The sequence below is a fragment of the Quercus robur genome, chromosome 9 (assembly GCF_932294415.1).
Source record: "Quercus robur chromosome 9, dhQueRobu3.1, whole genome shotgun sequence".
NCBI lineage: Eukaryota > Viridiplantae > Streptophyta > Magnoliopsida > Fagales > Fagaceae > Quercus > Quercus robur.
The window spans coordinates 32,262,685-32,287,260 of record NC_065542.1 but is presented as its reverse complement, the minus strand read 5'-3'; the positions used below and the strand labels follow the sequence as shown (position 1 = coordinate 32,287,260).

The 24,576-nt window shown below is 41.2% G+C and overlaps 2 protein-coding genes across 5 annotated transcripts in view; one reads left to right on the top strand and one right to left on the bottom strand.

Moving 5' to 3' along the window:
- The window catches only part of LOC126701252 (1-aminocyclopropane-1-carboxylate oxidase 5), a 36,248-nt gene extending 22,391 nt beyond the window's left edge, over positions 1 to 13,857 (top strand). The window contains exons 1-3 of one of the 3 annotated variants that reach the window (XM_050399363.1): positions 11,695 to 11,901; positions 12,077 to 12,300; positions 12,892 to 13,678. In XM_050399363.1, the coding sequence (XP_050255320.1) occupies positions 11,800 to 11,901; positions 12,077 to 12,300; positions 12,892 to 13,486 (921 nt within the window). In that variant the 5' untranslated portion in view covers positions 11,695 to 11,799 and the 3' untranslated portion in view covers positions 13,487 to 13,678. Of the gene's footprint in view, positions 1 to 11,694; positions 11,902 to 12,076; positions 12,301 to 12,891; positions 13,679 to 13,758 lie in introns of those variants that run through there. The other 2 variants (XR_007647261.1, XM_050399361.1) reach the window with 2 other exon arrangements.
- Positions 13,858 to 14,787: 930 nt separating this feature from the next.
- LOC126701250 (NAD kinase 2, chloroplastic) lies at positions 14,788 to 24,419 on the bottom strand. 2 transcript variants are annotated; one of them, XM_050399359.1, is made up of 8 exons: positions 23,896 to 24,416; positions 21,283 to 23,235; positions 20,630 to 20,751; positions 20,385 to 20,526; positions 20,061 to 20,285; positions 19,732 to 19,806; positions 18,434 to 18,535; positions 14,788 to 15,248 (listed from the first exon to the last, which is right to left on the bottom strand). In XM_050399359.1, the coding sequence occupies exons 1-8, from the start codon at positions 24,115 to 24,117 to the stop codon at positions 15,045 to 15,047; spliced, it is 3,045 nt and encodes a 1,014-aa protein (XP_050255316.1). In that variant the 5' UTR covers positions 24,118 to 24,416; the 3' UTR covers positions 14,788 to 15,044. The 2 variants fall into 2 exon arrangements, 1 of the variants encoding a protein (XP_050255316.1); XR_007647260.1 differs by having other exon boundaries at positions 15,155 to 15,248; positions 20,056 to 20,285; positions 23,896 to 24,419.
- Between the last annotated feature and the right edge of the window lie 157 nt (positions 24,420 to 24,576).

The window sequence follows — 24,576 nt, the reverse complement described above, 5'->3', positions numbered from 1 at the left end:
AGACGCATACTCCCCCTACACAGCTATTGTGGCACGGCCATGGCTTCATGCACTAGGGGCTGTGTCGTCAACCCTGCACCAGAAAGTGAAATATCCATCAGAAGGTCGAATCAAAGAGATAGTAGGGGACCAAGGAATGGCCAGGCAATGCATGGTGTCGGCAATTTCTCGACGACCAAGCAGCGGACCTTCCACTTCGGCCGAGAATAGCTTATAGCAATCAAGGACCCCGATCCTAACTACAAGTAATGGAGGACCGGCCATGGAGGTGAGTTGCGAGGAGCTGGAGAAAGTGCTCGTCAGATCAGACCCCGAGAAGTTTTTCCAAATTGGCTCGGAATTACCAGCACACGAGAAGTCGACGCTAATTAATTTTCTTCGACGAAATGAGGACGTATTCGCCTGGGATCCTTACGAAGCCCCCGGGGTTGACTCAGACCTAATACGCCATCACCTTAACGTTAATCCGGCTATTACACCGAAGAAGCAGCCTCCCCGGCGCCCGTCAAAGGAGCATGCGGACGCTGTGAGAGAAGAAGTCGCAAAATTGAAGAGAGCTGGGGCTATCAAGGAAGTATTTTACCCCGAATGGTTGGCGAACACCGTCGTGGTGAAAAAGAAGAGCGGGAAATGGCGGGTCTGCGTGGACTTCACAGACTTAAACAAGGCATGCCCGAAGGATCCTTTCCTGATGCCGCGAATAGACCGACTGGTAGATGCAACTGTCGGGCATCCCCGAATGAGTTTTTTGGACGCTTTCCAGGGCTACCATCAGATATCCTTGGCCACCGAAGACCAGGAAAAAACTGCTTTCGTCACCCCAGTTGGCAACTATCATTACAAGGTGATGCCCTTTGGCCTGAAGAATGCCGGGTCTACCTATCAAAGGATGATGACTAGGATGTTTGAGAAACAGATGGGAAAAACTATCGAGGTGTATATAGACGATATGGTAGTAAAGAGTAAATTGGTGGCCGACCACATCAGAGACCTCGACGAAGTGTTTCAAATCCTGAGAAGGTACAAGCTGCGACTGAACGCATCCAAATGCTCATTTGGGGTGGGATCGGGGAAATTCCTGGGCTATATGGTAACCCACCGGGGAATCGAGGTTAACCCTGACCAAATAAGAGCCATTCATAGCATGCAACCCCCTCGGAATCCCAAAGAGGTCCAGAAGCTTACTGGCATGATAGCAGCTTTGAACCGTTTCATCTCCCGCTCAGCGGACAGATGCAGACCTTTTTTCCTCCTATTGCACAAGTGGAAGGGTTTCGAGTGGACTGAAGAGTGTGATTTAGCCTTCCAACAGCTCAAGGAATACCTCGCCCGACCACCAATCATGTCCAGTCCCGACGCCGATGAGGTGTTGTATGCATACATCGCGGTCGCCGCTCATGCGGTGAGCCTAGTGCTAATCCGAGAGGACAACGGCACGCAGCGGCCCGTGTATTACGTAAGCAAATCGCTACAGGAGGCGGAGACCTGGTACCTCCCCCTCGAAAAGGCAATATTGGCCGTCGTGCAAGCTACAAAGAAGCTCCCCCACTATTTTCAGGCACATACAGTAGTTGTGCTAACCCAACTTCCACTGAAATCAGTCCTCCGTAGCGCCGACTACACAGGAAGAATAGCTAAATGGGGAACCATCCTGAGCGCCTTCGACATTAGATACATACCTCGCACCGCCATAAAGGGTCAGGTCCTCGCCGATCTGATAGCTGAATTCGCGGAGCCCACCTTAGAAGGGGTGGAAGTGTCGGGATCACCGAGTGCCGATAGGAGATTGGTCGGCACGATTTCTCTGCAAGAACACGATAAGTGGAGAGCATACATCGATGGTGCAGCAAACCACAGGGGCTCCGGGGTGGGACTCGTTCTAATCTCTCCCGAAGGTATAACCTTGGAAAAGTCGTTGAGACTGGGATTCCCGGCAACGAATAACGAAGCCGAGTATGAGGCACTGTTGGAGGGGATGTCAATGATCCGGAAGTTAGGTGGGAAATGCGTGAGCATATTCTCTGATTCGAGACTTATAATGGGGCAAGTAAGTGGGGAATTGGAGGCGAAGGATGAAAGAATGCGAGGGTACCTTGCCCGAGCTAAACACCTGCAAGCCCATTTCGATGACTTCCGTTTAACGCATATACCCAGAAGTGGGAATACCCATGCTGATTCTCTGGCAACACTGGCCACCTCCTCGGCTCAGCCCCTTCCGCGGGTTATTTTAGTTAAGGATCTCTGCCGCCCAACGGAAGAGAAGCCCAACAGTATTCGGGTACATAACGTCGGGGAGGGACCAAGCTGGATGGACCCTCTTGTCCGGTTCTTGAAGCACGACTCCTTACCGGACAATAAGGTTGAGGCTGACAAAATCAGGAGGAGAGCTCCCCGATTTTGGTTGTCTGAGGACTCCAAACTTTACAGACGTTCATTCTCAGGGCCATACTTACTGTGTGTGCACCTAGGGGCTACGGAACTCATACTGGAGGAGTTGCATGAGGGGATTTGCGGAAGCCATACGGGGGGCCAGTCCCTCTCCCACAGGGCCATGACGCTGGGTTACTGGTGGCCGAGCATGCATAAGGAGGCTTTGGAATATGTGAAGAAGTGTGACCAATGCCAAAGGTTTGCTCCGAATATACATCAGCCGGGCAGAGTACTTAACCCGTTGTCCAGCCCTTGGCCATTCGCACAATGGGGCCTAGACATACTAGGGCCATTCCCCAAAGCTGCTGGGAACAAGAAGTTTCTTCTCGTCGGCACCGATTATTTCACGAAATGGGTCGAAGCTGAAGTGCTGGCAAACATTAGGGATGTCGATGTCAAGAAGTTTATCTGGAAAAATATTGTCACCAGGTTCGGGACCCCACACACCCTGGTCTCAGACAATGGCCTCCAATTTGACAGCAAGGCTTTTAGGGAATATTGCAGTGAACTGGGGATTGTCAACCGATACTCTACACCAGCCTACCCGCAGGGTAACGGACAAGCGGAGGCCATCAACAAAACCATAGTGAATGGACTGAAGAAGAGGTTGGACGACGCGAAAGGGAGGTGGGTTGAAGATCTAGCCCATGTCTTGTGGACGTACCGCACCACGCCTCGCAGGTCCATGGGAGAAACCCCCTTTTCGTTGACCTACGGGGCCGAGGCCGTCATCCCATTAGAGATAAACTTTCCCTCCCAGAGGACTACTGCATTCAACCCCATTGCTAACGACGGACTTCTGGAAAAAAGCTTGGACCTCTTCGAAGAGAGAAGGGAAAGCGCGATGGTGCACCTCGCCTACTATCAGCAAAAGCTCAAACGGGGCTATGACGCCAAGGTGAAGTCGAGGCCCTTGACGCCCGGGGATCTAGTGCTGAGGAAAGTTCTGGGCACCGCGAGGAACCCTGCATGGGGGAAGCTTGGACCAAACTGGGAGGGCCCATACCGTATCACATCCGTGGCCGGCATTGGAGCGTATTTTTTGGAAGACTTGGACGAACGTGTAGTGCCACGTCCGTGGAATGTAAATAACCTGAAAAGGTACTTTTATTAATGAAAGACACTATACTTGATGCCGTGTTACTGTGCAACTATTCGGGATAAGCGTTAAACAGAACCCAAGTCCTGCATGGCTCCCCGGACCACAGACTTGGAGGAAATTAACCACGCAACGATTCTCAATAGGTGTTAAATAGAACCCAAGTCCTGCATGGCTCCTCAGACCACAGACTTGGGGGAAATTAACCACGCAACGATTCTCAATAGGTGTTAAACAAAACCCAAGTCCTGCATGGCTCCTCGGACCACAGACTTGGGGGAAATTAACCACGCAACGATTCTCAATAAGCGTTAAACAGAACCCAAGTCCTGCATGGCTCCCCGGACCACAGACTTGGGGGAAATTAACCACGCAACGATTCTCAATAGGTGTTAAACAGAACCCAAGTCCTGCATGGCTCCCTGGACCACAGACTTGGGGGAAATTAACCACGCAACGATTCTCAATAGGTGTTAAACAGAACCCAAGTCCTGCATGGCTCCTCGGACCACAGACTTGGGGGGAAATTAACCACGCAACGATTCTCAATAGGTGTTAAACAGAACCCAAGTCCTGCATGGCTCCTTGGACCACAGACTTGGGGGAAATTAACCACGCAATGATTCTCAATAGGTGTTAAACAGAACCCAAGTCCTGCATGGCTCCTCGGACCACAGACTTAGGGGAAATTAACCACGCAACGATTCTCAATAAGCGTTAAACAGAACCCAAGTCCTGCATGGCTCCTCGGACCACAGACTTGGGGGAAATTAACCACGCAACGGTTCTCAATAAGTGTTAAACAGAACCCAAGTCCTGCATGGCTCCTTGGACCACAGACTTGGGGGAAATTAACCACGCAACGATTCTCAATAGGTGTTAAACAAAACCCAAGTCCTGCATGACTCCTCGGACCACAGACTTGGGGGAAATTAACCACGCAACGATTCTCAATAAGCGTTAAACAGAACCCAAGTCCTGCATGACTCCCCGGACCACAGACTTGGGGGAAATTAACCACGCAACGATTCTCAATAGGTGTTAAACAGAACCCAAGTCCTGCATGGCTCCTCGGACCACGGACTTGGGGGAAATTAACCACGCAACGATTCTCAATAGGTGTTAAACAGAACCCAAGTCCTGCATGGCTCTTTGGACCACAGACTTGGGGGAAATTAACCACGCAACGATTCTCAATAGGTGTTAAACAGAACCCAAGTCCTGCATGGCTCCTCGGACCACAGACTTGGGGGAAATTAACCACGCAACGATTCTCAATAAGCGTTAAACAGAACCCAAGTCCTGCATGGCTCCCCGGACCACAGACTTGGGGGAAATTAACCACGCAACGATTCTCAATAGGTGTTAAACAGAACCCAAGTCCTGCATGGCTCCTCGGACCACAGACTTGGGGGAAATTAACCACGCAACGGTTCTCAATAAGTGTTAAACAGAACCCAAGTCCTGCATGGCTCCTCGGACCACAGACTTAGGGGAAATTAACCGTTATGCGATTCTCACTAAGTGTTAAATGGAGCCCAAGTCCTGCACGGATTCTCAGCCACGGACTTGGGAGAAATCAGCTTCGTAGCCGTTTTTGCGCAATTATGAGTTATCGCTATTCTAACGTTCTCATTCATTTATACTTAACTTTCAACAGTAAAATGGCAAAACCAATATCCATTCATGATGAAAACAAAATGGAATAATGCAACGATATCTGAAATGAAGTAACTTTTGTCATTTAATCTTCAAAGTAGCTTGGTTCACAAACATTAGCAATGACTAAACAAAACAAAGCACAAAAAGCAAAACAAATGAATTCCTATACTATGTCCCTAAGAGCCTTGAGTCGGAGCAGGCTGATCATCCGCTGCTGGGTTCTCCGGGGCAACCTCCTGGGCCTGTGCAAGGATCTCGCTGATGCGAAGACTGTCCTCGGGCGACTGGCCCTGCGTGGCTTGCTCCGTGCCCCCAGCCTCGGGAACGGAGGAGTCTGTTGGAAGAGGCTCAGTGGAGACGACCTCGTCAGGAATCTCGCATATTTCCTCAGGGAAAAAGATGTTCTCAGCTTTCCTGAGATCAGAATCTGCTGGGACGGCTGCCCGATCCAGGGCTACACCCCAGGACGTGGTGACGTATTCCCTGCAGACGGTGGCAACTTCCTCGGCCAGTCTCTCCTCAGTATCATGGACTCCACGTTCATATGAAGCCGCCACGGCCTTCTCTGCAGCTTCCCTGGACAAGCGAGCTTCCTCCTTGGTCCTTGCAAGCTCAGCCTTAAGCTCTGAAACCGTCTGTTGCTCCGCTGTCAGCTTCTCCTCAAAGTGGCGGAGCTGTTTGTGCAGCTCGTCAGCTTGCTTTTCAGCATTTTTTAGGCCAGCTTCTGCACTCGCATTGGCCTTCTTCACCTCCTTTAGTTCATTGGTCTGACGATCAAAATCTCGTTTGAGATCGCCAGCGGCCCTCTCAGCTGCAAAACGGGACTGAGCCTCCCTATGCATGTCCTCACGAGCCTTTTTGGCCCACTCCTCAGCAACATAAATTTGTTGAGTGACCTGCGCTCGGACGGAAATAAAAACACTATTAAAACATGACGATAAGGGGGTACACAGTATAGAGACAAGATAGAAGATTCCACTTACCATGGCCATGTCCCTCTTCAGTGACATGAAAAGTTCCGGCTGACGAGTCTTCCTGAGACCCTCCATGTCACGGGGCAGGAGAAGAGGCTGCTGCAGGGCCTCGGCCAAGAATGAGGCCTGCTCTCGTTGGGATTCCCATAGGGTCGCATCCCAGGGGATTGGGGCACCCTCTTACTCTATCCGAGGGGACCATGTCCGTTGTCCCCTAGTAATGGCCGCCTCGTCTCGGCTCTCAGTGGACCTTGTCCTTTTCTCTCGGGGCTCTTTCGTCTCCTTGCCCTTCTTTTTAGGCCCGGCCTTTTCATGGGCAACCTCTCCCTCCTCCGTCTCTTCTACGGGCCTTTTTCGCCTTAAGTTAGGCATGGGCTGCAGCGCCGCATCCGACGAGGGAGGGAGAGGAGGAACGGGAGCTTTAGGGGCAGTCTGTCCCTTCGAGACGTCCCTGGAGGACTGCCCCTTGGACCTGTTAGATAGAAGGCCCCTGAGGCCAGTCCTTGGCTGGAGATCCATTCCTTCTTCTTCTTCTGTGTCTTCGCTGATATCAGGTTGTGCGATGACTAAACCAGTACCAGGAGCCGCTGAGGCGCGATCTAAATCAGCGTCAGAGTCGGAGAGCTCTACTACTTTGACCGACGCCTCCCCTTCCTCGGAAAATTGAAACTGGTCTATCTGATCCTCTAAGGATGAATGCGAAGAACCGGCCTCCTCCTCTGAGATAACTACTGGGGGAAAGGCGCGTTGGGGAGGTAACTGAATAGGAGGCAAGTCTGTTGCAGCGAGAAACCCTGGTATGGATACGTCAATGCGTGCCAATCTCGGACTACCATCCCTTATAGCTTGTCCGGCTTCCACCAGAGATCGAGTGAGTGGAACATAGTCCAAAATCAAAGGAGCCGACCGTAGTTGTCCGTCCTCGCTAACGAAAATCTCGGACCTCAGAAGGTAATTCAGAGCCTGGATGTTGACCAAACTCAGCCGAGGGGATGTTCGCCCTTTGTCTGCAAAGGCCGTTAAAAGGGTCATGTTAGTCCGAGGAGACATGCAACCAAACCAACAAGTTTAAAATAAAAGAAAAAGGGGGGAGAGGAGCTCAAAACTAGGGTCCTTCCCACGGAATCTAGCTCTATGACACCCCACCTGGCGTTCCCGCCCTAGTCGGACAGTGAGGGCCGTCATGCCATGGTCCGGAGACGATCAAATGGTCGTCCTTCAGGCCTTTGCTGGACTTCGGAAGGCAGGATATCAACCTCACTTCGTGAGTCCTGGACTTTAGATAGTATGAGTCGCCGAGCTTATGGCATTCATAAAGATGAACCACGTCGTGCCATGAAAGGCCGAGGTTCATCTGATCGTTCAGGGCGTCGACACACCCCAGGATCCGGAACAGGTTCGCGGTGCATTGGTGGGGGGCAAATCTATGACCACGTAGGTAATCCCTAGTTATTCTCCCCATTGGAATCGTCATTCCTCCTTCCACGAAGGCTATCATTGGAATTGCGACTTCCCCTATTTTACTCTTGAGCAAAATATCCTCCTGATGGCAATACTCTAAACCTACCTCCGGTGGAATACGATACTTCGCCCTGAAGCCCGCCATACCGGCCGGAGAATCTACCATTTTCTCAAGCCTACCCATCCCCTCTAATCCTAAAACAACTTGAAGGCAGTTTGAATAATGGAGAATAACGAAGAAGAAGTGCGCACTTACGGGTAAGAAGCTCGAAGAAGTCTTCAAGAGAATGGTAGCGGAAGTGAGAACAGACTGAAGGAGAGAGCTCTGAGACGTTCTGAATATTGGAGTGCTCGTCAAAAATGAGGGACAAATGCCTTCAAAACCTGTTATACTTGGAAGAAGTTGAACAGACGTCTAGAGCGAGTGAAACGCTGTCCACCGTAGATCCGGTCTCCAACCGTTGGATTGGATGAGTGTAAAACCTCAAAAGTTGCAGTTACTTTCCCCCGGGTCATTAAACGCCCTCAGCATTAATGAGGCACGTGAGGGCATACCCCCCCCCTTTACACGTGTAAAGCAGGAATTCACCACGAACTGTCCAGTGAGTATCAAAATCCCGCCTTTCCTCCTCGGACCCAGAAGAAAGGCCGGAATTTTGAGGGGCTATTGTGGGGGTAAAGTTCGCCAGTCAACGTTGGGCCAAAGTACCTATACTAGGCCCAACCACAACAAGAAGCGAAGATACGGGCGGAAGACCCCCCCCCCAGCCCAATCATGTTGGGTCGGGCTTGCTTAGGGGCGTCTGAGGAGGAGTACCTCCTCGAACGCACCAAATGGGAGTCCGATTCACTCCCTTTACATGGCGCAAGGCCAACCAATATCTAGGAAGAGTGCATGACGTTCGGGGGGGGGGGGCAACCACAACTGCCGCATTAAATGCCAAGGAGCAACTTTTCCAGCCGCATTAATGTGGAAAGGACAGGAGAACAGGATTATCTTGGCCAGTGCAACTCACAGAAAAGAAGGAGGATGTCCTATGGGACAGGCACTCAAGTAGAGGCCCAGATGATTAACAAGTGTAGGGTCATTATCGTAGGAAGGATGCTATATAAGAGAAGAAAATTCTCATGGTCAAGGGATCGCAAGCCAAAGGAAGAAAAACAAAGAAAAAGAGAAAGGAGTTGGAGAAAAAAAAAGCAGAAGATACAGCCCCACGGACTGTTATCCCAAAGGCTTAGAGGAATATCCCCACGTCCAACTGGTTGCATGGCTTGTTCGTAACTACGTTCACGCTGTCAAGACCTAGTTCTGTAACCTACTCTCTACAAATTCATTGTTGAGGGACTTTTGGGCCAGAATCGCTCGCCTGTTGGGCCTGAGCCCCAAAAACCGCCCTTACACATAGTTATATAGACTTAAAATTAAATTTGTAAGAAATCAAATTATTATTTATAAATTTTTGATAGTATAAATAATTCATTTCACAGTAAAAATATATACTTATAATTTTAAGACTGCAATATTAATGGTCAATCTAATATTATAAGTTTATAAAATAAAAAAATAAAATAAAATAAAAACCGTTCCATCTAATTAACTCAATATAATATAATTTCAAATATAATTTAATTATTAATTTATTAGTATATATTTGTTTAATGCCTCTCAGACAAGTAATGAATCAATTTTGAACATATAAGTTATAGACAAAAAGTTTAGTGACTCCCTTAAAAATTATGATTAGAGGAATTCAGTCTAATCTTGTTAATGGAATAATTTGGTTCATCATCAAGCCAAATTATTTTATCTCAATTAATGATTAAAATATTTCCCTTCTAACAAGTTCAGCAAGATGGAGAATTAGAGGGAAAAAAAATCATTCAACCATATCATATTTGGTTCATAACAACAATAAATGAAAAATCTTCTTCTGAAGACAAAATGATTAATTCCTTTGAATTAGCATATAGCATGAAACAAATTATTTGGCATAAAGCATAATTAATCTTTCTGATAAAACAAAAGAAATCAAGGCATTAACTTTTGAAAAGTTTATGATAAAAAATGATAAAAGGTTTGTTACTCAAATGCCAATCAATTACGCGCCAACTACAGATCAAATTAGAATGGTTAAACATTTGCTCGAACACATGACCAAAAGAAAAACATTAATGTGCCATAAAACTTATTTTATTAGCAAATGACATAGAGACCTTATGTCATATTAATGATAGCCAAAGTCCTATATATATTTTTGCCTCCATTATGACCCAAAATAAAAATTTTATCTTATCAACCAAACGAAATATTGCTTAAAGCCTAAGAAGTAAAAACACTTCATTTAAAGTATTATAATAGTGTTATACTCGTCGTCATATCATGTTATAATTTTTTAAAATTTATTTATGTTGTTGTGTTAACACATACCCATACCCATACGTGCTTCCTAGCTTAAAACCTTGAATTCAAAAAAAAAAAAAAAATTATTAGAAGGCCTTGAATTCAAATTTGACTCGTATTCGAATAAATTAAATCAAATGAACTAATCTAAACTCATTTACAATTTACAACCTTACCTGCTCATTATATCAATCCAACCTAATTAAGTATTAGTATATTAGAGCCATAATTTAGGAAACATTGTTATGACATCAACCATGCAACGTGGCGCAAGTTACACCAATGAAGTATACAATATGATTAATGAGGACGTCACAACTGGCCACTAATGCAATATTCAACTATGGTTTTCCCCGACCAAAAAAAAATATTGAGTTTGAAAAAATCATTAGGGTTTTGAAGTTAGAACTTTGAAGTACCACAAGTACAACAATGAATTCATTAATTTTTCTAAACAAGTTCATGATCAGACGGCCTGTCTCCTCTGTTAACTTGGAATTGTGCCCTAACATTCAGACAATCAGAATAAAATCAGATGGCCAACGATACACCACGTGTACATACAACATAGCTGGTGAAAGTTACAGATAATTTTTCCACTAAAAAATTCACTTTATTCCACAATTTTTTTTAAAACAAAAAATAGAACTATTAAATTCTTATATATTTCTTATAATGAAGTTGACAACGTATTAAATTAGGGATTGATGATAGCTTTGTTTATAAAAGTCTTCACCTGCCTTCCTTAACCCTTAAACTATGGCTACAAATCAGTAATATTAGTTTAATATTGATTGAAGTACTTGTCATCAGAAGCATTTCCATGTGTAAAAGTCAAAAGGGTGGAATTACATGTTGAACATTAGTCTGTAGAGATTTAAATTATAAGTAAAACTATACTTTAAAAAAATTTAAACAAGGTGATAATAATGGGCAAGAGAAATGATACATTTCACATGTATATATGGTGCAGCATCTTGTAACCTGCCATAAAGTTAGACTCTTTTATCGGGCAGATTACATTATATAAGCCATTTGTTTTATGCTATATATTCATTGATTATTGTTGGCGATGTTACCACGTGGAAGAGGTATACCTAGAGAAATGTTGACTTGTGTTAATGAGGTATAACTAGAGAAATATTGACTTGTGTTAATGCAGGCTCAAATCCAATGGATGTAGCTACCTTATTTTTAAAATAATGTATCTTGTACAGCCAATATATGCATCATTTTTTTTACAATAAATTCACACAAATATGAGACTCACGGCATATTATAAAATAGATTATACATACAACAAATGTATGAGATAATTAATACCCTATTATAGAAAGGAAGTCATCTTTCTTGAATTTTGATGACACATGTTCTCCATGAGGCAGTTAATCAAAGTGGCTTAATCATGCAATTAATGAATATTTTTAAGGACTATGAGATGCATCACCAAAAAGGGTATGCTTTTGTTGTGGATTACCAGTAGTACCTCAAAAAAGCATTGACCTTGTACATATACATATATGTTATTTATTAATGTCACCGTCCCATACCTTACCCTAACAGCTCCTTGATAGAAAAGGAAACAAAACAAAACGGACTAAAATATTAAGAGGTTGACATCCGCGAGATGGCGGGAAGCTTTACTATAAATAGGTTAGAGGATCCCCTCTTCCAAAGCACAATATAGCAAGCTAAGCTAAGCACAGACACTTCAACAAACAGCTCTTTTTCTCTCTCTATCTATCTCCATCTTTGCCTCTTGTTTTGCTTCAATGGCGATCCCTGTGATTGATTTCTCAAAGCTCAATGGCGAGAAGAGGGCCGAGACATTGGCTCAAATTGCTAATGGATGTGAGGAATGGGGATTCTTCCAGGTACTTCTTTCACTTCCTTAGCAATATCCAAAGTCGATTAGATACAAAAGGGTGTCTAAGAATGGTGGAAATGAGTTCCCAATTCCCATCACCATTCTATCCCTTGTCTATATTTTATTTTAGTTAATGTATGATTATGTGCACAAGAATATTTATGGTTGCATTAATGTTACAGCTGGTGAACCATGGGATTTCGGAGGAGCTCCTTGAAAGGGTGAAGAAGGTCAGCTCCGAGTGTTTTAAGCTTGAAAGAGAAGAAAATTTCAAGAACTCAACACTAGTGAAGAAGTTGAATGAGTTGGCAGAAACCAAGAGCGGCAAGTTGGAGAATGTGGACTGGGAGGATGTCGTTACTCTCTTAGAAGATAACGAGTGGCCAGCTCAAACCCCAGGATTCAAGTAAGCATTGCATATATACATTAATTTCCTATAGTGATGATCACTATGCTGAAATTTGTTCAGGCTTTACTAAAGAGGCTGAGTTGTGTGCTACTTACTAGAACTCTACTTTGGTTGCTGGCAAATTGGAAAGAGCAAAGAATATATTACAATGAGAATCCAATAATGTCGACAACCAAACAACTATAAGCAATATATACCAACCTTTGACACATTAATGGATTTTAAGCAACAAAATGTTTCATTTTGTCACTAGACTCATTCTAGGATTTCCAACTTCCTTTGTAATTTCTTTTTTGGATTTCTGGATATCCTCTCATGGCACCATGTGGTTCTCAACTTTCAAATCGATTTCTGATCTTTTGGGTACAAATACAATCCATGCTCTATGTTTTCTCTTTTAAACTTGTACGTTTATGACATTATACTCAAAATGATGGAACATTATTCTAATGCAAATTTGATAAGTTCAACTTGTAGCCAAAAGCATGCAGATGACCTAAAAACTTACCAAGGTTCATTAAAACTAGTTAGAAATTCCTAGTCCTTGAATATGTGGATTCTGATATCGTTTGGCTTGTGATGTTACAGGGAAATCATGGCTGAATACCGGTCAGAATTGAAGAAATTGGCCGCAAAGGTCATGGAAGTGATGGATGAGAATTTGGGCTTACCAAAGGGATACATTAAGAAGGCATTTGATGGGGAAGGAGAAGATGCCTTCTTTGGTACTAAGGTGAGCCACTACCCCCCATGTTCCCATCCAGAGCTGGTGAATGGTCTCCGAGCTCACACAGATGCTGGCGGTGTCATCTTACTTTACCAAGACGATGTGGTGGGTGGTCTTCAAATCCTCAAAGATGGGAAATGGATCGATGTCCAGCCACTACCAAACTCCATTGTCATCAACACTGGAGATCAGGTTGAGGTCTTAAGCAATGGCCGATATAAGAGTGTCTGGCACCGGGTTTTGGCTGCTCCTGAAGGGAACAGGAGATCAATTGCTACATTTTACAATCCCTCGCTTAAGGCCACTATATCCCCTGCACCACAGCTAGTGGAGAATGTTAAGGAAGAGGTGGATCAAGTTTACCCCAAGTTTGTGTTTGGTGACTACATGTCCGTTTATGCTGAGCAGAAGTTCCTCCCAAAGGAACCAAGGTTCCAGGCTGTGGGAGCCATGTAAGAAGGTTAAACTTCAAATATTTAGAAGATTACAAATTTGGTTTTTCCTTTTGTTATAAAGATTGTCCTACTGACAAAGGATACCCCTGGCTTGCCTTACTCTTAACCACATGTAGGGGAGGAAAGAAAGCTGAAGTGGGTGTTAGTGTTTGTGTGTGTGTTTTAGATTGCTGTTTTTCTTTCTTGTTATGCACTTACGGGTTTCTTTAATGCACCTACTAAATTCTCAAAAATAAAAAATAAAAAATAAAAAAAATTAATGCACCTACTAAGGTTTGCTTTGTACAATAGATTATATAAATTGTACTTTTTGAATATTGTTCACAAATTGTAAGGTTTTTATTTCCTTGCTAGGTGACAATGGAATTCTTATATGATCATCTTAAGATACTTTTCCTTTTTTTTTTCTTTTTTTTTTAATATAAATACAATAGAATTTCAACCCATCACATTCACTCCTTGATAATTGTTCTTTATTATCAGGTCAAAGACATCAATTAGTTTTTGTTATTGACAAATCTCTTATCTAATGACAAAAAACTTAATAAGTCGAGCTCTTCATTAATAATAAAAATAAAGGGTGGTCCTGATGATTGTTATTTATTATTAGATCCAAAATATCAATTGGTTTTTTGTATAAATAGATCTGTTATTTGACAACAAGGAACTTAATAAATTAAACTCTTCATTAGTAATAAAGATAAAGGTGATCCCACGTATAGTTCTTTTCAGTATGTTTATGGTTGAAACATTCCATAATTTGCTGTTGAGTTATTGAAACTAGTAGACTCAATTGGTCTCTTTTTAGGAAGACATTGTTAAATTCAACCACCCGAGTTTCTTCCAATAGCTCAACTTGGACTTTATCATAATTTTACAAAAATAACAAACATTAGTGAAATAATAAAGTTAAGAATACAAAATAAGTCAGCTGTTATGTTTGCATAAAAATTGGATTTGATAATCTGATGAAATCTGTTTGAATTGGAAATCAAAATGCCCAAAGAAATTCCACTCAATGATAGGAGAGAGAGAGAGAGAGAGAGAGAGAGAGAGCGAGCTACACCTATCACCATATAAATTAAGCAGTCAACAAATAGTAGAATAAGGCGCAAACATAAAATGTCTTAGAAATAATACTGGCACTGCAGTAGCGATCAACATTAAATTGACTCCCCAAAAATTATCACTATGAAAATTATTTCTCATGACGTGTAATATTCTAGTATTATTTCAATGAGACTTTTTCACAAGAAATTCAACTATTATATCACAAAGAGAGAATAAATAAGAAAGAATACAGAAGTCAAACAAGCGTCAATCAACTTTCAGATTCATCGATGGATCTACAAGATTAAATCTTATTGCTGTGTAATAGATGACATTATACAAGTGCATTTTGTCATATTGAAATGAAGAAAAAAAAAAGGATTCACATGGAAGCCAATGTGGGAATGAAACGTATTATTTACTCTTTGTAAAGTCAAATTTTCTTTGATCTCAGTTTACAATATGTACAGTAATTTTGCACAAACTTCAATCTCAGACAGAAAGAGGCTTCAAAGGGCCTTTTGATCTAGCCTTTCATTCCAATTTAGGCAGCGAATTAAGCTGTGAAACCAATCACCTGTCTGGTCAGACTTGTTAACTGTTGGAATTGGGTGCTGGCTCATAGATATTCGTACAGAATCTCCTCGTGAGAGTTGCTGCCTTCTCTTCCCATCAAAAGAAACCCATGCATTGCTTCTAGCATCTTCTGGAATCTGGTCAAATACAAAAATGTTAAAACTCCTAAGAGTATCCACAGCAGTAGAGTTAAATTTTTAGCAATTTAACTCCACCAAAAGCTACTTTATCTATTTTACCTACACACAGTGGATCTATTTTAGCTTTCAACAAAATAAAATAATATAATCATCACAATAAAATAATATTCCCACTACAATAAAATAATACATCCCAAAAAAAAAAAAAACCCACAAACGGATCATCACCACATTTCACAACCACCGCCGGCCAAGAACAACCACCCACAAAAACCTTTCAGCCAGCCACATCCACCTCCACCACCACTCCACTAGCAACAACCTCTATGTGACAACCACAATCCACGGCAAGAAAAATAAAATAAAAATCAAACCACCACCAACACAGCCACAACCATAGCCCAACACAGGCCACGACAACCACAGCCGCAGCTACCAAACCACCACCAACACAGCCAACAAACCGCCATTTCAACCACAATCCACGGTCACAACCAAACCCAAAAAAAAAAAAAAAAAAAATCAAACACCAAAAAACCCATGCGAAGAAGAACCAAAAACACCAGCCAAAAAAAAAAAAAAAACATATCGGAAACCCACAAACCTAGCAATCCAAAACCCATGAACACATATCGGAGAATCAACCCTGCGTCGATGCTACCCACGTTGTCAACATCCTTGCCGTGCTTTAGTTTCCATTTACGCTTCGATCTCATCACTCTACCCGTACATCTCTCTTTCGACTTGGGACTTAGGGCTTGGGATGGCGAGCTGGGTCGGCGAAAGGGGTGGGTCGGAGCTTGATCGAGAGAGAGAAGACCAGTCATCGCCATCGCCGATCACGCCATCACCATTTTCGTTTACGCCATCGCCGATCACGCAAAAAGAGCAGAGAAAAGATATCAAAGAGATAGAGAAGGAAGAGAGAGGGCCGAGACTTGAGTCTGACGAAAAGAAAGAGATGGAAGAGAGAGAGAAAAAGATGGATTATTTTAATGGAAAGAGAGAGAAAAGTTAAATAAAATAGTATTATTTTTTTTTAGCTTCGTGCTACAATGCACATCTATCTATAGATGTGCACTGTAGCTGTTTTTGCTTTTGCCTCCACTGCTGCAGTATAGTTTTTAGGGGTAGTAGAGCTAAAATATACCAATATACCTATATAACACCACTGCTGTGAATGCTCCAACAAAAATACAATGGCCAAAACTATGGTCAATAAGCCAGACTTTCATAGTGACAGGATACATAACAGCATTTTACTTCTCATGTGATCACAAAATGCTTGAAACATGACAAATATCATAGAACAAGAGAATTTGGCACAGAAATGGTACTTTTTTCCAGATACCATTGAAGAAAGATGAGAGAGATTTATAAAAGATGAAATCCAACTATTGCATTGACATGAATACAGGTAACAAAACTCATAGAATGCTTTGGACCACTCTCCCATGTACTTGGGTTCCTACTTAAGAAAAAAATTAATTAATTCTTAATTCTTACAGTTCATTAGGCCACGTATAGAGGTTTAGTTCATTTTTGATAAATGAGACAAACAAATCACAACTACATTTTGCACCCTCACTGTAATCTGTTTCCATTTAGCTAATGTATATCTCAACAGACAATGAAAATAACTAATAAGAACATATTTTCATGAAATTCCCAGGATTTAGATAAAAGGATAACCAAATCTGTTAATTGACTACAGTAGGATAGATTTTATTGTTAGTAGCCACACCTAAAAGAGGAATTCCCACAATAAGTTGATGGGATGCATATTAGGAAAGTACATGGTAGCAATCCAATAAAAGATTTCGATTCTAGCTGGGACAGCTATGATCATGGTAGCTACCAACCCGTAATCGCAATGACCCAATTGCAAGAGCGAAAGCAAGCTACTAGCGCCTATCAGCAAGAACTAGGCTTGGCTTTGTTAGTAGTGCCTGCATATTCTGTCTCACCCAGCAGCCCACCCATTAATTATTCAGAGCTGGCCAGCAGGCCAGGCAGACTAGGACCGTCAAAGAAAACCTTATATCTACCTTAGAAAACACCACCCACCAAGTTGAGTTTTTAAATTATCTTTATCAATATGTTTATGATTGTATTCATAATTATGTCAAGGGCAATACTTGATTACAGTTCTTCAGATGCAATACATTAGACTCCCCAATAAAGCACAGACAGTGCTGCACCTAAGAAATTGTAGCTAAGTTTTACCCTTATACATCAACATATATGAACATTGTAGAGCTTTGACTGCACACTAATCAAAATAATATAAGTCTACAAGTCAAAGAAGCACAGCACTCCTAACACTCACCTGATTCCTGAAATGTGGTTGAATATGGAAATAAAAGGGCATTAGAATCCTATTGCTCCAGAGATTACACAATATCAGGCCCTTCAAATACATGATGGCATGTTGAGTGAACATTCGCATTTGAAAAATGTGACTCCAAGACAATCCCTAAAACCCACACTCAAAGCCATTTAGCATAGCTTTGTCAACATGCCTTAAGAACAGCGATAACTAAATAGTGAACAAAGTAAAAATTATATATTCCTTCTGCTTCTTCTACATATGGTGATTCTCTGTTTATAGATATAGAGCAGCTTCCTCTATGAGTTGGGAACAACCAGGATACGATGTTGATTTCCAATTCAAATGTCAGCCTTGTATGTACACTTCACATGAAAACTGTGAAGAATTTTTCTCTAATTCCAAAAAGATAAAAAAACCAAAATGAAAGAAGAGACTTTTGTCACTTGGCACCTAGAGTGCACTATGCTCTCTCAGACACGAGTCAGTCCAACCAAACCAGCACCCTTTTTTAATATAGGTAATATAATTCAAAAGTGCAAAAGGGATGCAACCCAAGTACATGGGAAGTACACAAGGGAACACCCAAAAGGGGGAAAAGAATATTATAAAAAAAATACAGAACTGTCATCTCAAATTAATATCATCAATAAAAGCTAACGAATCTGACGATGTAGATGGCCTGGCAGTATCCTTTTTTGTACAGTTTAAGAGCTATAGGTGGCACAATCAAGACAATAAACAGGCTAAAACCAAAATTTCTTCCAAGAAAAAATAGTGACATATCTACCAGAATGTGAGCTAAAGATACAGATTTAATAATAACTGGTCACTAGATCATTAATAACATCACCTTCATTTCCAACCTTGCCGAATCCGGAAGTATAACTGGTCTAAATGAGAGGGAGTGGGGGCAGATTGGTGTAAACAGCATGCAAGGAACATTTGGATGCACCTGCACTTAGATTACAATAATGGCCTTAATAGTTGTAATAAAGAGCACCAGCAAACAGCAACAAATGATGATATTTTGGATTGCAGAATTGAATTTATATATTTTGGGTCAATGAGTTTGAAAAATAAGAACACTGATTTGATAGACACAAATATTGTGATTCTTTCATTGCACATAATTAGAATTAGACTATTTAATGGAGTAATCTGCTGTAGGGAGATCTTTTCTTCCTTCTACTTTGAAGAGAACTCGAGACCATTAAATGAAGGATTTTAAGAAAAGTTCATTTAATAATAAACTAATAAATAAACAAGTGCAGCAGATTATACATCCAACATGTAAAGTCAGAAAACTTAACACGTTATGTGCCAGCAGAGGACATAACAGCAACTATGTTGAACAACATTAGTTTCTAAAATATCAAATATTCTGATATTTGTTATGCTTAATTCAGTTTTAGACTTTTTTTCTGCTTCCTTGTACACTAAAACACACTATGATCCCCCAAGAAGAGATATTATCTACTAAGCTAATACAAAAAGATGAAGGGATTTTCTTCATGTAACGATTAGAATCATTAAAGTTCTGATAATGGTCAGATGTCTTTGATGCATCCAAGACATATGATCATTATAATTCATAGACACCAAATTTAAAAGCAAGCTTAAGCCAAGCCTGTCATTCCTACACTGCATCAATCTCATTATCAAATCCAAAGCTCCCAATTCTAGCATAGTCCATCAAAGACATCTGACCATTATAATTCATAGACACCAAATTTAAAAGCAAGCTTAAGCCAAGCCTGTCATTCCTACAATGCATCAATCTCATTATCAAATACAAAGCTCCCAATTCTAGCATAGTCCTTAAAGAGAGGAGAGTGAGATTTTCATATTTATAGCACATTTCTAATAAAGTAAATAGATGGCTCCCAGATGAAAAATGGTGTCCTTCGTATTTAACCTAGGCACCAACACAATGTTGGTAGTTGTTTTTACCAAAAATGGCTGTTTTGATCCTCTTATCTTCAGGCCAAAAAAAGGCTGTTTAAAAGTTTTTTTTTTAATTTTAAAAATAATAAATAATTTCTGAAAGCTCACGTTTAATGGTAGCTAAAAAAACCAAGCCCTAGAAACAATACATATCCTAGTACCAAAAGTTATATAACCATGACTTGAATACAAAGGAAAGCTTACCATGGAACCACCTGCAGCTGTAGAGTAAGCAGTACTTCCTGTTGGTGTGGCTACAATGACTCCATCACCTTGCACCTAAAGAAATGGTACTCATTATATTATTAAAAGCATATGGCAATGTCATAAACTTATCTTTTCTTACTACATCAAAGTTTAGACATGAGATGTAGCATAAATGGTGGCTATTGCTTTAGATTATATAAATGTTGGACTTCTTGTGATTGGAGAGGGCAAATAACAACTCCTCAGCTCACATAATAGTTAACATGGAATTTTCAAATAGGTTTCCCATTTTTCTTGTATTAACGAAATGAATTCACTAACCTCACCTTGGTTATGAGCCTGTCATGTTCATAGCATTCAATTTTAGAGAGGTATGGATTAGAACCCCGATCAACAACGACCTCATTTAGGACATCAAATACTTTCCCAGGCATTGCTTTACCATTTCGAAAAATTTCACATCGAAGGCGCATTCTAAGAGTTATATAGACACCATCCACAGTGTTATTTCCATGGATGACTTGTCTTAAGTCTTGTTTATAGTCATCAAACTACATCAAAAGAAATATAAAAGGAGTCAAACAAATGGCTATTCATGAACAAATAATTAAGACAATAACAAAAGACAAAAGCTGAGTTAAGAAGCTTACGGTATGGGAAGTCAGAAATCCAAGAGATCCAAGATTAAATGATACAACAGGGGGCACAGCACCTCTAAATAAATTTGATGCATGTAGTATAACCCCATCTCCCCCCAAGCAAGCCACAAAATCAACCCTTTCATGTAGATCACTGCATCAAGGACATCCAACAGGTCAGCAAAATTCTCAATGAAGTATAGGAATATTAACAACTATTTCAATGTTGTTGCTCTTAAGACAAGGAGTTCCACTACCTGGTGTCTTGACTATAAAAGGTCTGAATAAATCCGAACCCTGGGATTCTAGCAAATATGTCATGCACATCAGGTTCCACAAGAACATTCATTTTCTCTTCATAATACAGAAAAGAGGCAACCTGAAATTCCATGCAATAAATGCAGTTAACAATAGCTGTGCAAAGATTAAATAAGTGACTCTGAAAGTACACATGACCTTTTTTATTGATTGACAGAGATCCTTCAATATACTACAGAATAGGATATATATATTCTCTTGAATACCTAACTGCTAGGCAAGACATCCCTTACCTGAGACAAATTCTACTAAGAACATGTTCTGATTACTCACCTCTTTTAAAGTTCACAAATAAAGATGTATTTACTGCTCAATTTTCAATAACATGATAAAGCGGCCACAACCCTATTGTCTGTGTTGTCTTAGATATATCATATATCTTTATTTGGGACTAGAAGCTATAAGTCAGAGTCCAAAAAAAAAACTTATTATACCAAAAAAAAAAATTATTTCAAGGCAAATTATCAACAAGCTAAAAACATGATAAGGTAAGGAAAAAAAAAAGAGTAGAAACCATATTTTGTTAGTAACCCAATTGATTTCCCAGATATTAAATTTTAGGCATTTACTAACAAGATATTTCTGATGGTACCTCTTTAGCTTGTTCCATGAGCTCTTGCCCCAGTTTCTTTAACAACAATACAGTCTTTGGTGTCGATTTCCACATAAGCATCTGCTGCTGGGTACTAGGATGAGTGAAGGCCAAGGAGGATTCTGTCACCATTTCTCTGGTACAAGAAAATCCATCTGTTCGAACTAAAAACATTTCTGCTTTCCTTCTTGACTGCACCCTTACAACACCAGTTGCAGAAGCACACATATTACCTCCAATCCTAGCCAGGTCATCACTGGCTGAAACTAAAGCAGCTCCACCATTGACCTTATGGTCCTTCAGTACAGATTTGGATGTTAGATGGTTATTAGTCGCAATCGTAGAGATATTTTCTGTCATCACAGAAGACCTTCCCCCTTTGCCCGGTCCATTCACAACTGGACCAGTGGCAACCAAAATATCACCAATCAAATACTTCCCATTGTCAGCAGGTGATTTTTGGGGCTCTCGATATAATTTTTTTCCATTAAGTGAACCATTGGAACTTCCTGACTCCAGAGTCAATGGTACAGTATTACTAGCAATTGTATCACCTTTCCACATTGTCCCAATACACACCTCTCTTGAAATTGGCAGTATTTCAAACCTTTTCAATTGATAATTAAAATAAGTAGGGGGGGAGATCTTTCTACTCCTAAAAAATCTAGACATTTCTTTTTTGGAGAAGACACTGCATGGAGGAACCTGAGCCTTCAGAGGATCAGTTTCCCTGCTGTAGTTTGCATCAGATCCTACTCCATTATCAGCTAATTCTACTGATGTCAGACCTTGGGGAGAAACATGGCCGTTGTAGGCCCCATTACTGCTTTCATGTTCCTTAACCTTGAAGGGAGAAACTTTTTTGCAGGATACTCCATTTGAACCATGATATGTACCCAAAGACTCTTGAATTGACTTGTTCTCCCTCTTAAGAAGGGAGTTTTCTTCAAGAAGGGAAAAATCCTGAAGTTTTCCCATTTCATTTGCATCACGTAATAACATATCATTGGAAGCAACTGACCGACTAGAGACAAAATGTGATGCAGAACGAGTCATGTACTGCCTCCACCTGGAGACCATGGCAGAAGTTCTCTGCACTCCTTCCCTACTGTGAAGATATATGGGCTTTTTGCTGCAATCTGAAACTAAAGATGCAAACTTCTCAACCTGCTCCATCGTAGGTGCGGTCCCAACTTCAACAGGAATTTTGAACAGTTCAACTTTCTTAGACAAAATAGCATCATCTATAGCTGCTTGGTAAAAGTTATCCTTTACAGTCTCTGCTCTAAGATCTACAATAGTCTTATACCCTTTATTCACTAACCACTTCAGACCTTCTTCTGTCACCTGACCACCCATCCAAAAAGCTACCTCGGAATCTTTGGGCCCGGAGTCTTCTTTAGAAGTCGAAAAATAAACGGGCTTCCAATTCGCAAACAGTGTATGGCATGGATAATCCTCCTGACGAGAAAAACCAGAATCATAGCATACATTCTTCAGTCTCTGAAGTTTCCTCCACACATCCAAGCTTCGATTATCATCAGGCATCAAATAGTTTTCAAGAGCGACATGGAAGCTCTCACAACACCTTTTCATCTCACTCCTGTAAATGGCAAGTGGAGGAAGCATATCCTCCGAGCTTACATCTCCAATCCGAGATGAATTTTGGATTGAGGATCTTCCGGAAAGGACATCAGTTCTTCCTTTGTTAAGGAGGGATACCATGCAACCAAGGACAGAGACTAGTTTATCTTCCAATAGTGGTTTTTCCTCGGATGTGAAGTCATATGAAACACTACATTCACCAGTCAATGGATTGCATAATGTATCCATTAGTGCAGCATGAAGCCGTTCAGCCGCTCTAAAGATTCTACAATATGCCTCAACCTCTGCAATATCCCCAGGAACTGGACCAGCCCAAGGCACTGGTGACGAGTCATAAGACTGCAAGGTCTTCACATCCAAATAAAGCAGCGTCAGTCTAACTTATTTTAGAGACCATCAATTCATTGAATCTCCACTAGATACATGCAAGAAAGTGGGTGCTCAAGTATGCTATTAAGAAAAGGAAGGAAATCAGTGCAAAAGACCAACAACAGTATTATAACACAAAGATGCACCACAGTAATCAATCTTGCAAAAATAGAGGAGAATGTGTTACAATCAGATTTAGACGACCACTTTTGATAGTTTTAAGGACATAATTCATAGCAAATTAAAAGGGTGGAATAACTCATTTTAGGCTTTCAAACATTTAAATTCAGAACATTAGCTAATATATAACTACAATAAACGATGCAAGACAATCAATTAAAGCACCCTTAATGCATATAAGTCCCCATTACAAATGGGTTTTCTCATTCAAACCAATTCCAATCAAAATGGAATATGTTACCAATCAACCTACGGTTTCTCCGCCCACAACAACCAAAACAAAAAATTTGATCAAACCCATTACGATTTCACAAAATCCACACACAACCCACATCTCCAACCAACTAAATCTCTCCAAAAAAACATTATCTTCAGCTCTCTCAGTCATTTAATCAAACACCCATTACCTCAATTAAAAACAAAATTTAAGTTGAAAGAGTTGCAGTGAGAGCACGTGACCTGAGAGTCCAACCCGAAACTGAGGGAGGAAGACCTGGAGAGCTCCGCAGTGACCACTAACTTAAGCTTTCTCTTCAAGCGATCCTTCTTACTCTGCAACTCAAGCTTGGTACTGCCACCACCCCAGAACTGAGATGGCTTAGAGTTAGAGACCCAAAACTGAGAAGAAACTATAGCTGACGACGATGATGACATTCCGGTGGCCGGAGCAGAGATGTTCATGTCGACGACGGCGATGGCCACTCGGCACAAATAGCAACATGCCACGATATGTGTGGAATCAAAGAAAAAAATATAAAAAGGAGTTCATTTTTTTTTTTTTTTTTTTGGCAGAGATGAGAAAATACAAGTGTGTTTGTGTTTGTGTTTGTGGATAATGTGGTTAGAGGTTGGAAATTGTAGTGTTGGATTTGGATAGGAGTAGGACAATCATTCAGTTTTGTTCTGTTTCAGTTTCAATCTCTCATTCATTCTTGTGAGTCAGTTTGGCATTCAGATTGAGAGAGACTCTTGATGTGATGTTTTTTTGGATTCAGGAGATATTTATCCTATTGTCATTGTGGCTGTGGGTGAACTGTGGCTTACTAATCTACTTCGGCTACGTGGCCAGGACAATTCTTTGGGTTTTCTCTTCTTTTTTTTCCTTTTTCTTTCTTTTAAAAATGGTCATAGATTCAGTGC

What these genes read in the sequence shown, in the direction of transcription:
- LOC126701250 (XM_050399359.1), bottom strand. Translation starts at nt 24,117, where the DNA reads ATGAACATCTCTGCTCCGGCCACCGGAATGTCATCATCGTCGTCAGCT. An exon ending in GTTTCGGGTTGGACTCTCAG is followed by an intron (nt 23,236 to 23,895) that starts GTCACGTGCTCT and finishes TTGGATGTGAAG; the next exon opens with ACCTTGCAGTCTTATGACTC. An exon ending in GATTTCTGACTTCCCATACC is followed by an intron (nt 20,286 to 20,384) that starts GTAAGCTTCTTA and finishes CTTTTGATGTAG; the next exon opens with TTTGATGACTATAAACAAGA.